Source organism: Somniosus microcephalus, chromosome 1 (genome assembly GCF_052327205.1).
Source record: "Somniosus microcephalus isolate GS21.2 chromosome 1, FLI_Smic_1.0, whole genome shotgun sequence".
Lineage (NCBI taxonomy): Eukaryota > Metazoa > Chordata > Chondrichthyes > Squaliformes > Somniosidae > Somniosus > Somniosus microcephalus.
In genome coordinates, this window is record NC_140987.1 from 380285810 (window position 1) to 380304043 (window position 18234).

The 18234-nt window shown below is 41.4% G+C and overlaps 1 protein-coding gene across 3 annotated transcripts in view; it reads right to left on the reverse strand.

Moving 5' to 3' along the window:
- Window positions 1–18234, reverse strand: part of znf711 (ZFX family zinc finger ZNF711) — a 58528-nt gene that overhangs the window by 33181 nt on the left and 7113 nt on the right. For all 3 annotated transcript variants that reach the window (XM_085996161.1, XM_085996149.1, XM_085996156.1), the window contains exons 2-3: window positions 2960–3060; window positions 1712–2275 (exon numbers count right to left, since the gene is read on the reverse strand). In XM_085996161.1, the coding sequence (XP_085852287.1) occupies window positions 1712–2275; window positions 2960–3038 (643 nt within the window). In that variant the 5' untranslated portion in view covers window positions 3039–3060. The remainder of the gene's footprint in view (window positions 1–1711; window positions 2276–2959; window positions 3061–18234) is intronic.

Consider the following 18234-nt stretch of genomic DNA (forward strand, 5'->3'; position numbering starts at 1 on the left):
AAGAAATTCAACGACCTCACTCGAGTCGTGAGGGTGAGTGTTGTTTCTGCAAACTTCTGCATCCCTTCATTTGCACCTGACTTTATGGCTACAGGGTGGGTTGTGCCCCATTGGTCATCTGCCAGCAAGCACCCATGGCCCTTTCTGGGCACACACATGCACATTTGACTCAAGGCGTCATGTAAGGGTTCTTGCACCATGGGGGGCATGAGATGATCACTCAGGGCATCATGTAACAGAACTTCCCTTCCTTTCCCCTGCAGTCCAAGTTGGCGAGGATTGGAAAAGACCAGCTTCGCACCTGTGGAGGACCTCCACAAGTGGTCACTCTCACGGATCTTGAGGAGAGAGTCCACCAGATTCTTGGAGGACGTCTGAGTGGTCCTGTAACCACTGCAGCTGCCGACCTCATTGTCGACAGCGATGGTAAGGTTCTCACCTTTTACAACTGTCTCCTTCCACTTGTTCCCCCCGCCAGCATGCTTTCTCACTGTGGACCCATGTCATAGCCTTGCCGCAATCTGGCATCCCTTGCTGCCAAGCTGTCCTTTTGCTAAAGCCACTCTTCCACCTCCCTGCTTTCAGATGCTGCATCACCAGCTCGGGAGCCGGGCACTCAAGCTGCCAGTGCCAGTGCCTCCGAAGGCTCAATGAGAAAATTACTGTCCAACAGAAGGTCAGGAACTCTCTCCAGCAACGATCAGAATGGCCAGGCCAAATGGCTGCAGCTTTTATACTAGTGCTGTCCCCTTTAAATAGCACCCCCCCCCCCCGAGTCCGAGAAGGGCCTGGGAACACTCCATCCAACTGTCACTAATAGCGCCAGACGAAAAGGTTGCGGGCACCAAAAAGGCGTTGCACACTGAAATGACGTCATGATCTGCCTGCGCCCGCGGGCGAGCGAAAAGAGTTAGCGCCGGCGCTAAAAGGATACTCGATATGGGAGGTGGCGCTATATTCACTGCGCCTGCCCGAAAATTGGGTAACGCCCCAATTCTCAGGCTCTTTAGGCGCTAATCGCTTGCGCTACCAACCGAATTTCTAGGCCTATATGTTTAATATAGTCACACATTCTACAAGAGCATAAAACTTTAAACTTGGAAGAGGGAGGGTGAAAAGACAGTTTAGATTCAACTACTTTAAGCAGAGGGTGGTAAATGTATGGAACAGACTGCCAAGAAAGACAATGGGGCCTGACTGTGTCAGAATGTTCAAGAGAAAGCTGCATAAGTCTGTGGAGAAAAAATGGATAGAGGGGTATTGTGGGATATGATGACACAGATGGAGCGTAACGGTCTTTTCCAGCCCTGTATATTTTTATATTCCTATATAAGTAGCAAATGTAGTACTAGCTTATATATTTTTCTACAATATGTTATTGTAGACAAAATACCAATACCACAAAATTTGATAAGAATAAAATGCCTAAAACAGTAATTATAAGAAAGGAGAAAAACTGATACAACTTAACGCAATTAATGGTAGTTTTCAGGGTTGGTCCTCGTGGTTTAATTCATCATCTAAACTTCTTGCCTGCATAAATGTTGTAACTTACTCCTACATTGCCCATTATCAGAAACTTGGTACAGCATACCTTCATTTTTTGTGAAAAGTTTCTACAGCAGTTTGATGGGCATAAAATTACAAATACAAAATTTCAGTTCCCAACAACAATATAAATACAAAAGCCACACTCTTAATTTCCACTTACAGGATATCATTAAGAAATCCTCAGATGCATCTTTTTCATCTACCTGGGCTTCAATAGTCATGGTTGGGCCAGAAACAGTCTCTTGATTTTGAACTACTAAATCATGGTTTTGAATTACAGTCTCTGACACAGCATCTACTTCCATAACTTCTTCTGAGACCATCCCAGGAGAGAGAACATCTGTAACTGAATCCTGGACAACGTGTTCAAAATGTTCCTCATCCTGCACTGAAACAAGGTCCGACACTAGTACGTGATCTGGAACACCAACAGTCTCAGTTATAAGATCTGAAGCCAGAACATGGTCAGGAACCGAACTGGTGTTCAAGTCTTCTTCAATGGTAACATTAGTCTCTAGTACTGAATCCGAGACAATCACTCCTTCTGTAACAACATCACTTTCAGCTATAATATCTGGACCCTGCACAACTTCGTGAATATTAGTTGTGAGACCATGTTCTAGTGTAACTTCTTCCCCAGTGACATCAGAGACCAGCACTGCATTAGGCACAGATACAACAATGTGATCTCCATCAATGTGGGCTGCACCAGCCATTCCAGTCACTGCAACACAAACAATAGATTAGGATTATGCCAGTTAGTAACATTTTCTGTTAATTCAAATCATTTTACTGATCATCTTTGTTCTGGGGTCAAATTGCATGAGGGATGGTGCATGTGTATTTTATATCCACACATACAATGTGATAATATTAAAATAGCAAAACAGAGACTGGACTATAGATTTGGCCATTATTATTAGCTTTTAAATGCACTGAATAAATTGCCATATATATCTGCTGAATGAAAATCTAAAAGAGCTGGTTAATTCAATAAAACATATAATTTTAACTCACTAAATATACAATTCACCTGGAATTATATAACCATATTGAATCTCTCACCTGGATAAGTGAAATATATAACATATATATGTCTGAGTTGGCTACCATTAAATTAAACATGGATTCACATTCTTCCTGGTCCTGGTACGCAATATCCATTTTTATTATTTCCCTTTGTACTAAATCTGCCCAGTTGTCAGGCTAGTACCTTCCCCGATGTCAGGCTCAAGTTGGTAGAACAGTCCCAAATGTTGTTACTTTAGAACTCTCCTTTAAACCGCTACTTAAATCTACTGGTGATCAATTATTTGTGGCCTTTTATTGATAAGTATTGAATTATACTATATAAAGTTAACAACTTGACTTTGTGCACTATAAATTTCTAAATAAGTAAACTACTTACCAAAGTCCTGCATAATCATAGCGTGAGAGACTTTTGACTCATGTGAATGTAACTCAAGTCCTCCCCCTCCTTGATCCATGATGTACAGTTTTCATCAATGTCTAAACAAAAGATGTAATAATTAGCTTTTTAACTAAATAAACATTTTAAATGTTTTCATGAGCACACAAGTGAATTTTTCAATCTAACCACATCTTTTTAACAAGGTAACAAATGTCATATCATGGCTGTAATGCCCCACTGTTGGTCCATAAATTAAAGGAAAGTCATAGGTTCCAAATAACTTCTATTTAGCACACATACAATTTAGCTCCTACCACAAATTCATAGAATTATAGAATGATACAGCACAGAAGGAGGCCATTCGGCCTATTGTGCCTGTGCCTGCTCTTTGATAGAGCTATCCAATTAATCCCACTCCCCTTTCCCCATAACTCTGTAAATGTTTTCCCTTCAAGTATTTATCCAATTCCCTTTTGAATGTTACTATTGAATCTGCTTCCACCAGCCTTCCAGGAAGTGCACTCTAGATCACAACAACTCATTGTATAAAAAAGTATTTCCTCATGTCACCTCTGGTTCTTTTGCCAATCACCTTAAATCTGTCGCCTCTGGTTACCAACCCTTTTGCCACCGGAAACAGCCTCTCCTTGTTATTCACACTATCAAAACTATTCATGATTTTGAACACCTCTATCAAATCTCCTCTTAACCATCTCTGCTCCAGGGAGAACAACCCAGCCTCTCTAATCTCTCCATTTGTCCCCCGACTCCACATTCTGACATTAATAAAGAAAATTCATTTTTTTTTATAATATCTAGAATTTAAAATATGCTTTAAGCTGAATATATTTTCTGTTTAATGCAAGCAACATACGAAAATGTTGAGCAAGTAAAGACCAGCTGGTCCATCTCAAGAACATAAGAAATAGGAGCAGGACTATGCCATTTGACCCTTCGAGCCTGCTCCGCCATTCAATATTACAGCTGATCTTCTACCTCAACTCCACCTTCCCGCACTATCCCCAGATCCCTTGGTTCCCTTAGTATCCAAAAATCTATCGATCTCTATCTTGAATATACCCAATGACTGAGCATCCACAGCCTTCTGGGGTAGAGAATTCCAAAGATCTTGCCTTTCCCATACAGTTGTGATGCCTTATACATCATGAACAAGACACTACCCACCAGGCACCACGTAATCTTCTGGGGGGAGAAAAATGATAAAACTCATGGCCAATGGCAGGCTGGGGTGGGGGGGGGGGGGGGGTGGCGGGGGCAGGAAATTCCATTTACTGCTATAAAAATTAGATTGATACAACCTTTCAGTATCAGATGAATTTATCACATGGCTCCCCCTTTTCAACAACTTGCAATAATAAAGCACCTTTAACATAGAAAAATGTCCCGTGGCAATTCAGAGGCGTAATGAGATAAAAATGGACACCAAAACAAAGGAGGAAATATTAGATGGGGTGACCAGCAGCTTGGTCAGAGGTAGTTTTGAGGAGGATTTTAAAGGTGAGGCGGAGGGTTTAGGGAGGAAATTATATAGAATGTGGTGCCCATATGTGAGAATTCATGGCCGCCAATGCTATGACAAAAAGGGGGGGGGGGGGCGGGGGTGCAGGGTGGAGATATAAGGAAGTTACAGAAATAGGGAGGGACAAGGCAATAAAGAGATTTACACACACAGGGATGAGGATTTTAAACTTGAGACCTGGGGGACCAGGAGTTAATATGGGTCAGCAAGGGCAGGTGCAGGATATGAGACAGACATTGAATGAGCTGAAGTTTACAGAGGGAGGACAATGGGAGGCTGACCAGGAGAGCAGTGGAATAGTCGCGCCTGGAGGTGACAAAAGCATGGATTAGGGTTTCAGCGATGGGCTACGGTAGGGACAAAGGCAGGCAATATTACAGAGGTGGAAGTCGTCAAGTCTTTGTGATGCAGAGTATGTCGGGTCGGAGGGTGAACTCAGGGTTGAATAGGACAGTGAAGTTGTGAACAGTCTGGTTAAGCCTGAGACAATGGCTGGGGAAGGAGACAGAATAGGTGTCAAGGGTATAGAGTTTGTGGCGAAGGCTGAAAATGTCATTAATCTTCCCAATGTTTAACTGGAGGAAATTGCGATTCGTGAAAGACTGGATATCTGACAACACAGAGGCAGTGGTCAGGTAGATAGAGATGGTGGAGAGGTAGAGCTGGGTATCATCAGCATACATGTGGGAGATGATCTCCCATCCGTGGATGATGTCACCAAGGGGCAGCATGTAGCTTAGGATGAGGAGGGCCAACAACAGATCCTTGGAGGACTCCAAAGGTAACAGTGCAAGGATGGGATGGGAAGAGAAGCCATTGTTGGAGTAGCTCTGGTTACGATCAGATAAGTAAGAGTGGAATCAAGCAATGGCAATCCCACCAACTGGACAACAGAAAAAAGGCACTGGAATGAGGATGGTACACTCAACTGTATCAAAGACTGCAGAAAATTCAAGGAGGGATAATGCACCACGGCCACAGTCACAGAGGATGTCACTTATGCTGTGGCAGAGTTGGAATTCTAGTTGGAGAGATTCAAACATTGAGTTGCAGGAAAGATGGGTACGGATTTGGGAGGCGGCAACATAGTCAAGGACTTTGGAAAGGAAAGAGAAGTTGGAGATAGGGCAAGGACAGAGGGTCATGGGTGGGTTTTATTGAGGGGGCGGTGATGATGGTGGTTTCTGAAGTAAAAGGGAGAGAACCTGAGGCGAGGAAACCATTTCCAAAGTCAGGTGGCATGGTGGGCCTAGAAGGGATGTTGGGTGCTCAGCAGGTTAGTAGGAGCAGGAGGTCGTTGTTATGGACAGAATAAGCTTAGAAAGGGCATGAGGGGTGATATAACAGAAGATGGATAGGGACTCGTGAAACTACCGTGTACTTCCAGCATTTCCTCATTTAATTTCAGACCTCCTGCATTTAAAAAAGTTTTCATCTTCTTGCTGTTTTCTTTGTGCTATTCACCATCTTAGCTATTTAAATATTGCTTTGTTCTTCGAATGTCTTTTCATTACCTCATCAAGATTGTCTTTTATACCATCTAAGATGCTTCTGCTTTTTTAATTAAGCAGTCTGCTGGTCAACTTATTAACTACCTCTTTTTCCTTCTCTCTTGCACACTACAAAGGGGTCTAATAATCTTTCAATTTTCAGTTCTGAGGAAATGTCTTACATTTGAAGCATACTGCTGCATATTTTGTGTTTTTATTTCAGATTTCACACTTTTTGTTTGCTTTTTGGGGATGTTCCCTTAGTGTTTTATCCGTGAAAAAGCCAGTAGTTTGAACTGCTCAAATTCACAGAAAGGAAAGAGCATCAGCTTTTACTACTCTATTAAATATTAGGGCTGAGATTTGGATCTCACCACATGGGGAATTCGAGATCCAAAATTACATCCTACTACTACATGGCACAACATACTTGACGACAAATGCACTTTTAAATTAGCAGTGTTTCACTTTCTCTATAATTAAGGAAAATTCCAGGCTACAACTACAAATGCATTTCAAAGCTGATGGTGATCTGACTCAGTGCACTGCTCAAGTGTTCAAGATGGTTAAAGGGAAATGCAACTTAAACAAGCTCACAACCGTAACAGTATATTTTATGGAAGAGAACGAGAAGGATCATCAACCTGGCACTTTTGATTGAAGATGTTTGCAAACACTTCAGCCCTGTCTGTTGCGTTCATGTTCTGGGCTCCACCACGGTTGAGGATGGGAAATCTAGAGCCTCCTCCTGTTGGTTACCTGGTTCTTCACAAACAATTTCGATTGATGTGCAGTTGATTGTGGGTCCACTTAGCTCTGTCTATCGCCTGCTACTTTTGGCATTTAGCATGCAGATAGCCCTGTGCAGCATCTTCACTAGGTTCACACCTCATTCTAAGGTAATGGCTGGTGCAGTTCCTGGCACCCCCTTCTACACTACGCATTGAACAAGGAATAGTCTCCTAGCTTAATGGTGATCATGGAGTGAGGGATCATGATCCATGAGGTTACAGACTAAGGATCGATTTAGCAACTCAAAACGGGCCATCCATGAGCTGCTGTGGACTGTTGATGGCCCACAGCAGCTCATGGATGTCCCGTTTTGAGTTGCTAAATCGATCCTCAGTCTGACCCACTTAGCATGGGTGGCAGTGGCACACTATACGATGGAAGACGCTTTCAAGGTGAAGATGACACTTGGTCTTCACAAGGATTGTGTGGTGGTCACTTGCCAGTACTATCATGAACAGATGTGTCCATGATAGGTAGGTTGGTGAGCATGAAGTCAAGAAAGTTACTTCCTCATGTTAGTTTTCTCATCATCTGACCCTAGCAGCTATACTCCTCAGAAGGCCAGCTCACTTGGCCAAGCCACTCATGGTGGTGCATATTGAAGTTCTCCACCCAGAGTACATGCTGTGCCCTTGCTTCCCTCAGAGCTTTCTCAAAGTGAAATTGTTTTTTGCATATATTTTGAAATATCAAAATGTGCAACTAGTGGCTTATTCTGTGGCTTATTCTGCTATCCTTTCTAGACCATGTCTATCGCCTGCTACTTTTGGCACTTAGCATGCAGATAGTCCTGTGCAGCATCTTTCTAATTTGTTCCAACTGTTGAATCCTTTTCTCTGTCATTTCATAAGAACATAAGACGTAGGAGGAGTAGGTCATTCAATAAGATCATGGCTGACCTGGTCTTGGCCTCAACTCCACTTCCTTGCCTTGACTCTCTTATCATTCAAAAATCTGTCTATCTCTACCTTAAATATATTCAATGACCCGGCCTCCACAGCTCTCTGGGGAAGAGAATTCCAAAGATTCACGACCCTCAGAAGAAATTCCTCCTCATTTCCGATTTAAAAGGGTTTCCCCTTATTCTGAAATTATGCCCCCTAGTTCTAGATTCCCCCACGAGGGGAAACATCCTCTCTGCATCTACCCTGTCAAGCCCCTTCAGAATCTTATATGTTTCAATAAGATCCCCTCTCATTCTTCTAAACTCCACTGAGTATAAGCCCAACCTGTTCAACCTTTCTCCATAAGACAACCCCTTCATCTCCGGAATCAACCTCGTGAACCTTCTCTGAACTGCCTCCAATGCAAGTATAGCCTTCCTTAAATAAGGAGACCAAAACTGTACGCAGTACTCCAGGTGTGGTCTCACCAATGCCCTGTACAGTTGTAACAGGACTTCCCTACTTTTATACTCCATTCCCTTTGCAATAAAGGCCAACATTCAATTTCCCTTCCTAATTACTTGCTGTACCTGTATGCTAACTTATTGTGACTCATGTACAAGGACCCCCAGATCCCTCTGTACCTCAGCATTTTGTAATCCCTTGCTCAAAGGAATGAAAATGAAAATAAAAATAAGAGGAAAGGAAAGACAAAAAGGAGGTGGGAGGAAGGTAAAGAAAAAAAAACTTGCATTTATATAGTGCCATTCATATCCCAAATCTCTCCCAGGTCATCACTAAATAAAACAGATTACCTGGTCATTTTCACATTGCTGTTTGTGGCACCTTGCGGTGTGAAAATTGGCTGCCATGCTACCTACATTACAACAGTGACTACACTTCAAAAAGTACTACATTGGCTGTAAAGTGCTTTGTGACATCCTGTGGTCATGAAAGGTGCTATATAAACACAATTTCTTTCTTTTCTTCCTTTGCTCTTTCAATAGAGCTAGGGATCCATTATATCCACCCGAACAAGCAGGTGGCATCGGTCTAATGTCTCATCCAGAAGACAATGCAACACTCCCTTGGTACTACGCTGAAGAGTAAACCTATTAATGTTCTCAAGTCCCGGAGTGGGGCTTGAACCCAGACTTTGGCCACTGAGCCAAGCTGACACAGTTACGAGGTTTATATATGGAACAAACAAATGCTGGGGTAAGGGAAATTGCTATTTACAACAAAGGCACACACGGAGCAATTTCAGAAATTCAAAAGAGCAAATCTAATAGAAACTGTGCTAGACATATACAATATTTTTTAAATGTTGAATTTTGGACAGACAAGGTAAAAGGACATGGCCCGGAACTAGCGGTTGTAATAATGATGAAACTGTCAGTGTTCGCCACCGTTACAACCGTGAATCTGACAGCAATCTGGAGTACGCACATGTGCAGTTAAACGCGGAAATCCATAAGTTGCTGTCAGTCATTCCCTGCCCCTCCACAGGCTGAACTCCCCACAGCCAGCAATCAATTGAAATCACTGAACTGATGAGAACTTAAGCTTTTACGCTGGAACATAGCTCTTAAAAAAAACCCAGAAAAAGTTAAGCCTTGTTGAATGAGGTGTAACTGGGTTTTTAATGGCGTACTGAGTCGTAATTACTGAACAACCGTTCAGGCCCTGAAAAACTAATTTTATATTTATGGAATGTCAAATATTTCCATTATGATTAAAAGATTACTATAAAAAACATGAAATTTTTATGATATTTCAGCTTCTAAATTAATCCTATGTGTATGTCCCAATCTTTATTTCGCTCACTGTAAAATGATTAAAAAATGTGTTGGGAAATCAGTGCATTTTACTTCCTGGTTTGCTGTGTGAGAATTCTTCAATATGCTTGGCTGCTTAGCCAGCTTGATGATATCACTGTTGCTGGACGCTGGAGATCCTCTAGACTTGGGGCCAAATTCAAATTAACGTCGGGAGAGGTGCAACATCGGGAGAGGTGAAATCGATGCCACAGAGATCGCTAGATCTTCGTTGGCAGCTTACATCGAGGTCAGCGGCAAGCGCCATCACTTTGCCACAGGCTGCAAAATCCAGGCCATTGTTACAGAATAAAATATCTGTCCCCTTTAACCCAGGATCATGGACTGTTGACCATACTGTACATGACAAATTACATACAATATATAGGTTCCTCTGCACTGCCTAAAACATCTCACCCCAAGTCCAGAATAGCATTGAGTGCTGTACCACAGTGACATTTTTATTTCATACACCACGTGCAATAAGGGCACAGCAGTTATCATGGGAGATTTTAATCTACATATAGATTGGGCTAACCAAATTAGTAACAATACTGTGGAGGAGGAATTCCTGGAGTGTATACGGGATGGTTTCCTGGACCAATATGTCGAGGAACCAACTAGAGATCAGGCCATCTTAGACTGGGTATTATGTAATGAGAAAGGATTAATTAGCAATCTTGTTGTGCGAGGCCCCTTGGGGCGGAGCGATCATAATATGATCGAATTCTTCATTAAGATGGAGAGTGAAGTAGTTGACTCAGAGACTAGGGTCCTGAATTTAAATAAAGGAAACTACGATGGTATGAGGCACGAGTTGGGTAGGATTGATTGGGGAATGTTACTCAAAGGGTTGACAGTGGATAGGCAATGGCAAACATTTTAAAGATCACATGGATGAGCTACAGAATTTGTTCATCCCTGTTTGGCATAAAATAAAACAAAAAAGGTGATTCAACCGTGGCGAACAAGGGAAATTAGGGATAGCATAAGACCCAAGGAGAGGACATATAAATTGGCCAGAAAAGCAGTAAACCTGAGGACTGGGAGCAGTTTAGGATTCAGCAAAGGAGGACAAAGGGATTAATTAAGGGGAAAATAGAGTATGAGAGCAAGCTTGCTGGGAACATAAAAACTGACTGTAAAAGCTTTTATAGATATGTGAAGACAAAAAGATTGGTGAAGTCAAGCATAGGTCCCTTGCAGTCAGAATCAGGGGAATTTATAATGGGGAACAAAGAAATGGCAAACCAATTAAATACATACTTTGGTTCTGTCTTCACAAAGGAGGACACAAATAACCTCCCAGAGATGTCGGGGAACATAGGGTCTAATGAGAGGGAGGAACTGAATGAAATCAGTACTTGTAGGGAAATGGTGTTAGGGAAATTGACGGGATTGAAGGCCGATAAATCCCCAGGGCCTGATAATCTACATCCTAGGGTACGTAAGGAAGTGGCTCTAGAAATAGTAGATGCATTGCTGGTCAACTTCCAAAATTCTATAGATTCTGGAACAGTTCCCATGGATTGGAAGGTAGCTAATGTTACCCCACTATTCAAAAATGGTGGTAGAGAGAAAATGGGGAATTACAGACCGGTAAGCCTGACATCGATAGTGGGGAAAATGCTAGAGTCCATTATAAAAGATGTAATAGCAGGGGACCTGGAAAACAGTGACAGGATCGGACAAAGTCAACATGGATTTACAAAAGGTAAATCATGCTTGACTAATCTACTGGAATTTTTTTTGAGGACGTAGCTGGTAGAATAGATAAGGAAGAACCAGTGGATGTGGTGTATTTGGACTTTCAGAAGGCTTTTGATATGGTCCCGCATAAGAGACTAGCATGTAAAGTTAAGGCACATGGGATTGGGGGTAAGGTACTGACTTGGATAGATAACTGGTTGGCAGACAGGAAGCAAAGAGTTCGAATAAATGGGTCTTTTTCCGAGTGGCAGGCAGTGACTAGTGGGGTGCCGCAAGGATCGGTCTTATGACCCCAGCTATTCACAATATATATTAATGATCTAGACGAGGGAACTAGATGTAATATCTCCAAGTTTGCAGACGACACAAAGCTGGGTGGGCGTGTGTGCTGTGAGGAGGATGCCGAGAAGCTCCAGTATGATTTGGACAGGTTGGGTGATTATACTGCATCTGCCCAATGTGGATAAATGCGAGGTTATCCACTTTGGTGGCAAAAACAGGAAGGCAGATTATTATCTGAATGGCAATAGATTGGGAGAAGTGGGAGAAGGGGAAGTGCAACGAGACCTGGGTGCCCTTGTGCACCAGTCGCTGAAGGTAAGCATGCCGGTGCAGCAGGCGGTTAAGGCGGCAAATGGTATGTTGGCCTTCATAGCGAGGGGGTTCGAGTACAGGAACAAGGATGTCTTGCTGCAGTTGTACAGGGCCTTGGTGAGACCACACCTTGAGTATTGTGTGCAGTTTTGGTCGCCTTATCTGAGGAAGGATGTTCTTGCCATGGAGGGAGTGCAGCGAAGATTCACCAGACTGATACCTGGGATGGCAGGAATGACGTATGAGGAGAGATTGGGTCGATTGGGCTTATACTCGCTGGAGTTTAGAAGAATGAGAGGGGATCTCATTGAAACTTATAAAATTCTAACAGGACTAGATGCAGGATGGATGTTCCTGATGGCGGGGGAGTCCAGAACCAGAGGTCACAGTCTAAGGATAAGGGGTAAGCCATTTAGGACAGAGATGAGGAGGAATTTCTTCACACAGAGAGTGGTGAACCTGTGGAATTCTCTACCAAAGAAGGCAGTTGAGGCCAATTCATTAAATATATTCAAGAAGGAGTTAGATATATTTCTTAAGGCTAAAGGGATCAAGGGATATGGGGAGAAGGCAGGGACAGGGTACTGAGTTTGGATGATCAGCCATGATCTCACTGAATGGCGGAGCAGGCTCAAGGGGCCGAATGGCCTACTCCTGCTCCTATCTTCTATGTTTCCATGTTTCCATTTCCTGAGTGAGAATAAAAACGTAGCGGTTTTGTGAGGTGGACTCAATGTCCAGCCGAAATCTACCATGAGAATCATCACTGGTACGCTTTTATCGACACTAACACCTTGGCTGCCCATGCTTGCAGACATTGCACCACCACACCTACGCCACGAGTATGCAGTCTTCAGAGAATACAACCGCTACACCAGCAAAGACATGCTGATCCAGGCTGACTTGAACAACCCGTCTCAAATCTAGAAGGCCATTTTGGACCGTCGCCAAAGCGCTTCAGTGATCTCCCCTCAGCCTTGATGACCGATGGCGAAATGCTTGGAAAAACCGTGACATAGCGAATTGATTCCTTATAGAGGACCCCACAGTACAACCTGACGATAAAACCTTCCTCACAAACAGTGGACAACCATTAACTGGCTCAGAACCGGTCATGGTAGATGCTCCCATGTTCTCCACAGATGGAAGATTAAAGTATCCCCATCATGCGACTGTGGAGCTCCTAATCAGACCCTGGAGCACATCAGTGAACACTGCCCTCAGAGGAAATTCACAGGCAGCCTACAAGATATCCGCGCGGTTACACAGGAAGCTTTGGCCCGGATATCTGACTTAGACATTGGCATTTGATTTACTTTACTACTACCATACGAAAGAAGAAGAATTGAAACCACATTAAATTAATTTCACCGAGAACACTTGATAGCTGCCAAAGGGATATTTGTCCCATCTGGCAATGTTGGATTCAAAATCAAGTCCCAAAAGTGAAGAGGAAGCATTCTAACTTAATTCCAACTCCCAAATCTTTTGACAATTATATATTTCTATGTATAAATGTAAAAGTCAAAAGAGCATAGTTTTTTTTCTGAGTTTGAGTGATAACTGTCCATTTACACTATAAAAGGAAAAGCCATTACAGAAAGAAAGCCTGTGCGAGCAAGATTGTCAAACAAATTTTAGAAATCATTCATTAGTCCAAAAGTAGAAATTGAAGTGCTATAGTAAATTGCAGTAGTGGGTATAAAACATCTACATTATAACTACAATCCCATTTATTGCAATTTGGCCAAGTATCTATTAAGTTTTACTTTAAATTTTAATCTTGGAGAAATCCGTGTTAGTTGTGGCTAAAGGCACAGCTTTAAATAGCTGGTTCAGATTTCCTTTTTATCGGTGCCAAGATGTTTATGAAAACATGCTTGTTTAGTATAGGATTTTCCATAGCACAAGAATGAAAAAAGTAACTACAGCTGTGTAAGACTTTCAGCATATTCCATTATGTCTAGCTAAGGAATGCCAGGTAGATGCCTGTGTTGTAGCTGTGCTGGAACAGCGGCGTTATCGTGGGACTGCAGACACAAATATTTCTACCCTAAAGGAAATTAGTGAACCAGTTGGGTTTTTACAAGAATCTGATAGCTTCATGGTCACTTTTGTTTAACTGGTATCTGCTTTTAATTTCCAGATTTAAAAAAAAATTGAATTCAAAGTCTGAACTGTCATGGTGGGATTTGAACTCGTTCTCTGGATTACTAGTCCAGTAACATAACCATTGCACTACCTTACCCCTTTCTCAACCAGAAGAGAGCTATGTTTTAAAATAATTAGTTTCTATAGGAACTATTTTGAACATGAAGGACATTTGGCACCTTTACTTCACCTTATTGCAAAGCATTTTGAAAATTCACAGGGTCATTTAAAGTCCAAAATAGTCTACCAGCAAGATGTTGAACCAGTATGAATTTGTAAACCAATGACTAGACATGGAGGAAAAAGAAATCAATAATTATTTGTTACATGAAAATAAAAGCAGTAGTAACCATTTCATTGCTATGCAGCAGTGCAAGTGCAATATTCTGGTCAAGTAACAAAAGTGGTAGCCATATCAGCAATACTGCAATAATGTGTTGTTGTACAGAACTGAAATGTAAGAATGAGTTTTATTTTCATACATTTGTCAAAGCAAATTTTAGCAGGCATATATTTGAGCTTAAAATGCACATCAACCCCAAAATTCTACTGAAAACTCCAAGATCACACGGAAATGAGATGCATTTAGAAAATTAGTGTATGGCTGTGTGCTTTCAATATACTCCACAAAGGAGTTACAAATCAGTAAAGACTGAATTATTCCACAAAACAAATCATTGCAAGGCATGTTATTCGTTTATAATTCTCTTCGAGAAATTTGTTTTTGAACCCTTCTGCATTAGACAGTAGAAATGGCGCAAGACATGAAAGATAATAATAGTGATACAGGAGCTTAAGTTGTATGGCATTGCATGATTAGCACTAGGCTGCAATACCAAGTTATTTTTCCAAGAGAATCTAGGATGCTATGGATGCTCTATATATTTCCAGTTTCCCAACTACACATAATGTAGAAGCTGCTTTGACTTTAGAATGTGATTGGCAACAGCTGGCCAGCAAAAACTCTTCCTTTGATTTTCTTTAGTGAGGCATCTGGCCTCCACTCAGCAACATCCCACAGTAAGTTGACTGAGCCTAATCAGCATTCAGGACTATCTATAAATTGGAAGCAGTCCAAGCCACTAGTGTCCAATCTCCAATTGTGACCGTTTAATGTCAAGTTCAAACACACTTCTCCATCTGCCCAACATACATCTCAAACCTTCTTCTCATGCACCTCAATTTTAATTAAGGACAGACTTAAATAAACCAACCTGCAATATATAACATTGTAGGGTATAGCTCCTCTCCTTTGTTAAGTAAATGCTTTATATGTCTTCTCTATATATTTAGCCACACAAAGCTTTTGCGATAAACATAATTACAAAGACTCACTAACTGATGCAGCTAGAGGGTTTACAAAATAGATTTGCCTATCGGTTTTCAGATCTCTTGCAGGCCTGTGGTAACAATTTACTTATTCTTCTATTGTCAAATCACGAGTGTGCCAAAAAGGGAGACTCACGAGGAATGTCTACTGGAAACAAGACCGTGGCGATCTCAGAACTGCAGCACCATAAGTTTGCTTAAGCAGTAGAGGTTTGTAAGGGAACTGCAATTCTCAATCAAGGCAATGTGCCTTCCATTCCTATCCCAAAAACTGGAGTGGAAGCCAATGTCCAATTGGACCAGCTTCTGGTGCATTTGAACTTCTCTCAATTTTTTCCAGTTTTTGAAATCAATAGAATTGCACTCTTAAAGGGGGGTGTGAATGGGACATGAATCTCTGAAGGGGGGGGCTCAGAAAAAGTGTGTTTGGGAACCTCTGGACTATCCTTTAAGATTACAGCTGTCTCTTGTTTGCTGTTATGCTTATGGATCTTGAATGACATTTCACAGTCCCAGTAATATCTGCCCTCTTTTTTCCATACACAAGATAATGGCACTGACTTTTGAGGGCTTGGGATGGCTTTCCATGTTAAGAGGAGGCTTTATAAATGCAAGATGTTGTTTACATTATTTTGCAGTCTTATTCTTTTGTTTTATTATTTTAGATTTCAATGTCATCTATTTCATTTTATTGCATCTTTGCATTGGTTTCAAATTTGAATTTATTTCTATTCCCATCGTGTCTTCCAGCCCTTTTTGGAGGTCCCTGCGGTCTACTTTCTTTAACCCAAGAGCTGGCTAATAATAATAATAATAATAAATAAAAAAAGGGCAGAATTAACAGTGCAGGAAAATTGGCCAATGAGATGACTGTCTAAAATAGACATTTTTGAGACTGGCACTGGAGACATGATGACCAGCTCTATATGACTTCAATATACCTCGGTAAATCCATGGATATTTTTACCAAATGGAGATCCCAACATTACAGTTTTCCATAGAAGCTCAGTAGGTGATGTACTAATTAAATTTGATTAGTGCATGTGCACTTTGAAAGCTGAAGGGTATCCTGTATCAGCATCAAGTATTCACACCAGGATAAATGCAAAGTAAACGCTCCCTCTATTTTACCCCAATAATGTATCTTTATTTCAACCTCCGAAAGCACCTCAAGTGTGCCAGTATAAGTTTACCCTCATTTCTCACAAGTGATCTGAAACCATTTAGCTATCTATAAAATTAAAAGTCTTGCGTGTAGCACGCATCCACAGTATTGCATCTCTCAAACAGGTCATGCTGAAATATTCTACTGCAAAGCAATCAAAAACCACTCTCATTCATTGGTCAGTTAGGAAAATTTCAATCAGCAATTAAGAAGCATCAAAAACCCACCAATCTGGAACCAGCAACTAACACAAAACAAAAATCAAATTGATCAAATAATTTCTTCACACGGTTTTCAGCTAAAAATATTTACCGTAAAATACAAAAAAATGCACATTTAAAGAATAAAATCATTAAACCCAAAAATTGGTAATTCAATGAAGTAGCTGAAAAAAGTTTTCCTTATACAGGTCTGCTCTTCTGCCTGGGCCCTTCTAGAGTTGGAAATTTCACTTGGCCTTGGTTGCTGTGGATTTCCAGTTGTGTGTGACAAAATGTATGATTGTTAAAAGATGCATAATCAGAGTTGTGGTTTACACCCTCATCTTGTAAAACTAGTATGATGAATTCACCACAATAGATATCACATGACAACCAGAATCCTTTAATTGCCTGGGGACTTAAAAGCTCTTGTTGATAAATTATGAGAGAGGGCACACAAGAGCGCAAAATATCAAGGGAGTTGTATTTTCTACCGTGCTCCTGTGGAAATAGATTACATGAAGCGTACCTGATGGCCTGTGTCACATGACAACCATGCAGAAAATGTACAAATAACTGTGAAGCACGAGTAATGGAAAAGAACCATAAGGATTTCTGTAGATTAAGCCATCAAAAAAAATTGTGCGAACAGACGTGTTGGGATATTTCTTCTGTTGCAGAGGGGCCGGTGAAGGGATGTTAATGAGACACTTTGATACTGACCAATGAACTGACCATGGACTTTGTCGCTGGAGTCAGTCAGGCTCAAAGCAGAGTGAACAACTACCTGTTCAAGATGATGATCACGGGTGACCATGGGGAAAAACCTCCCTGGAGCAGTACTATGCCAACAACAGCTTCATCAAGAACTACTACAAATTGTAGACAGGAAGAGACAAAAACAACTTTAATAGTTAATAACTAAGAAAAGAGAGGAAAATCTTGGGGAGGGAGAAGAGGGGACCAGAGGACTTGGGTCCAATGCACTGGTGGGTGGCACAGCAACCTAAAAAAATGAAGAACCGAGAAGGAGATTTTAAAGTGGGAACAACAAAATTATTTGCACCGTAAGCAGGTTTTGTAAAGTGGTAGGTAAACAATATTACAAATGTTTCTGTGAGGCCTGAACCTTTCAGTACCGGTAAAATGTTTAATATTTTTACCTGGCATCAGTTATGTAAATCTACTGTTAGAGATCAAGCACAACACTTTTGCATTTAGGCTACAGTAGGACCTCAGTATACATCAAAAACCATACTCCAAATACTGGACTGCTACCCACGTGCAGCATCACAGGACATCTACAAGTTTGTATTGAAATACAGGCAATTCTGTACTGTGAATTCTTTACATAGCTGAAATATGGTTGAAACATCTCATCAATCACGGCTGGCTGCACACCCATATCAAAGAAGTATTGACTGTGCTAAATCCACCACACCACGTGAGTGTCATTCGCTCAGAAGAGTTCATTAAAAAATAATTACCAGAGCCAATATTCTAGGTTCTCAAACCTAGCACAGCGTTATCCAGCTATATCAGTTATGAGCTCCACAATCCAGCAGAAAAACTTGCATTTATATAGCACCTCATCACATTT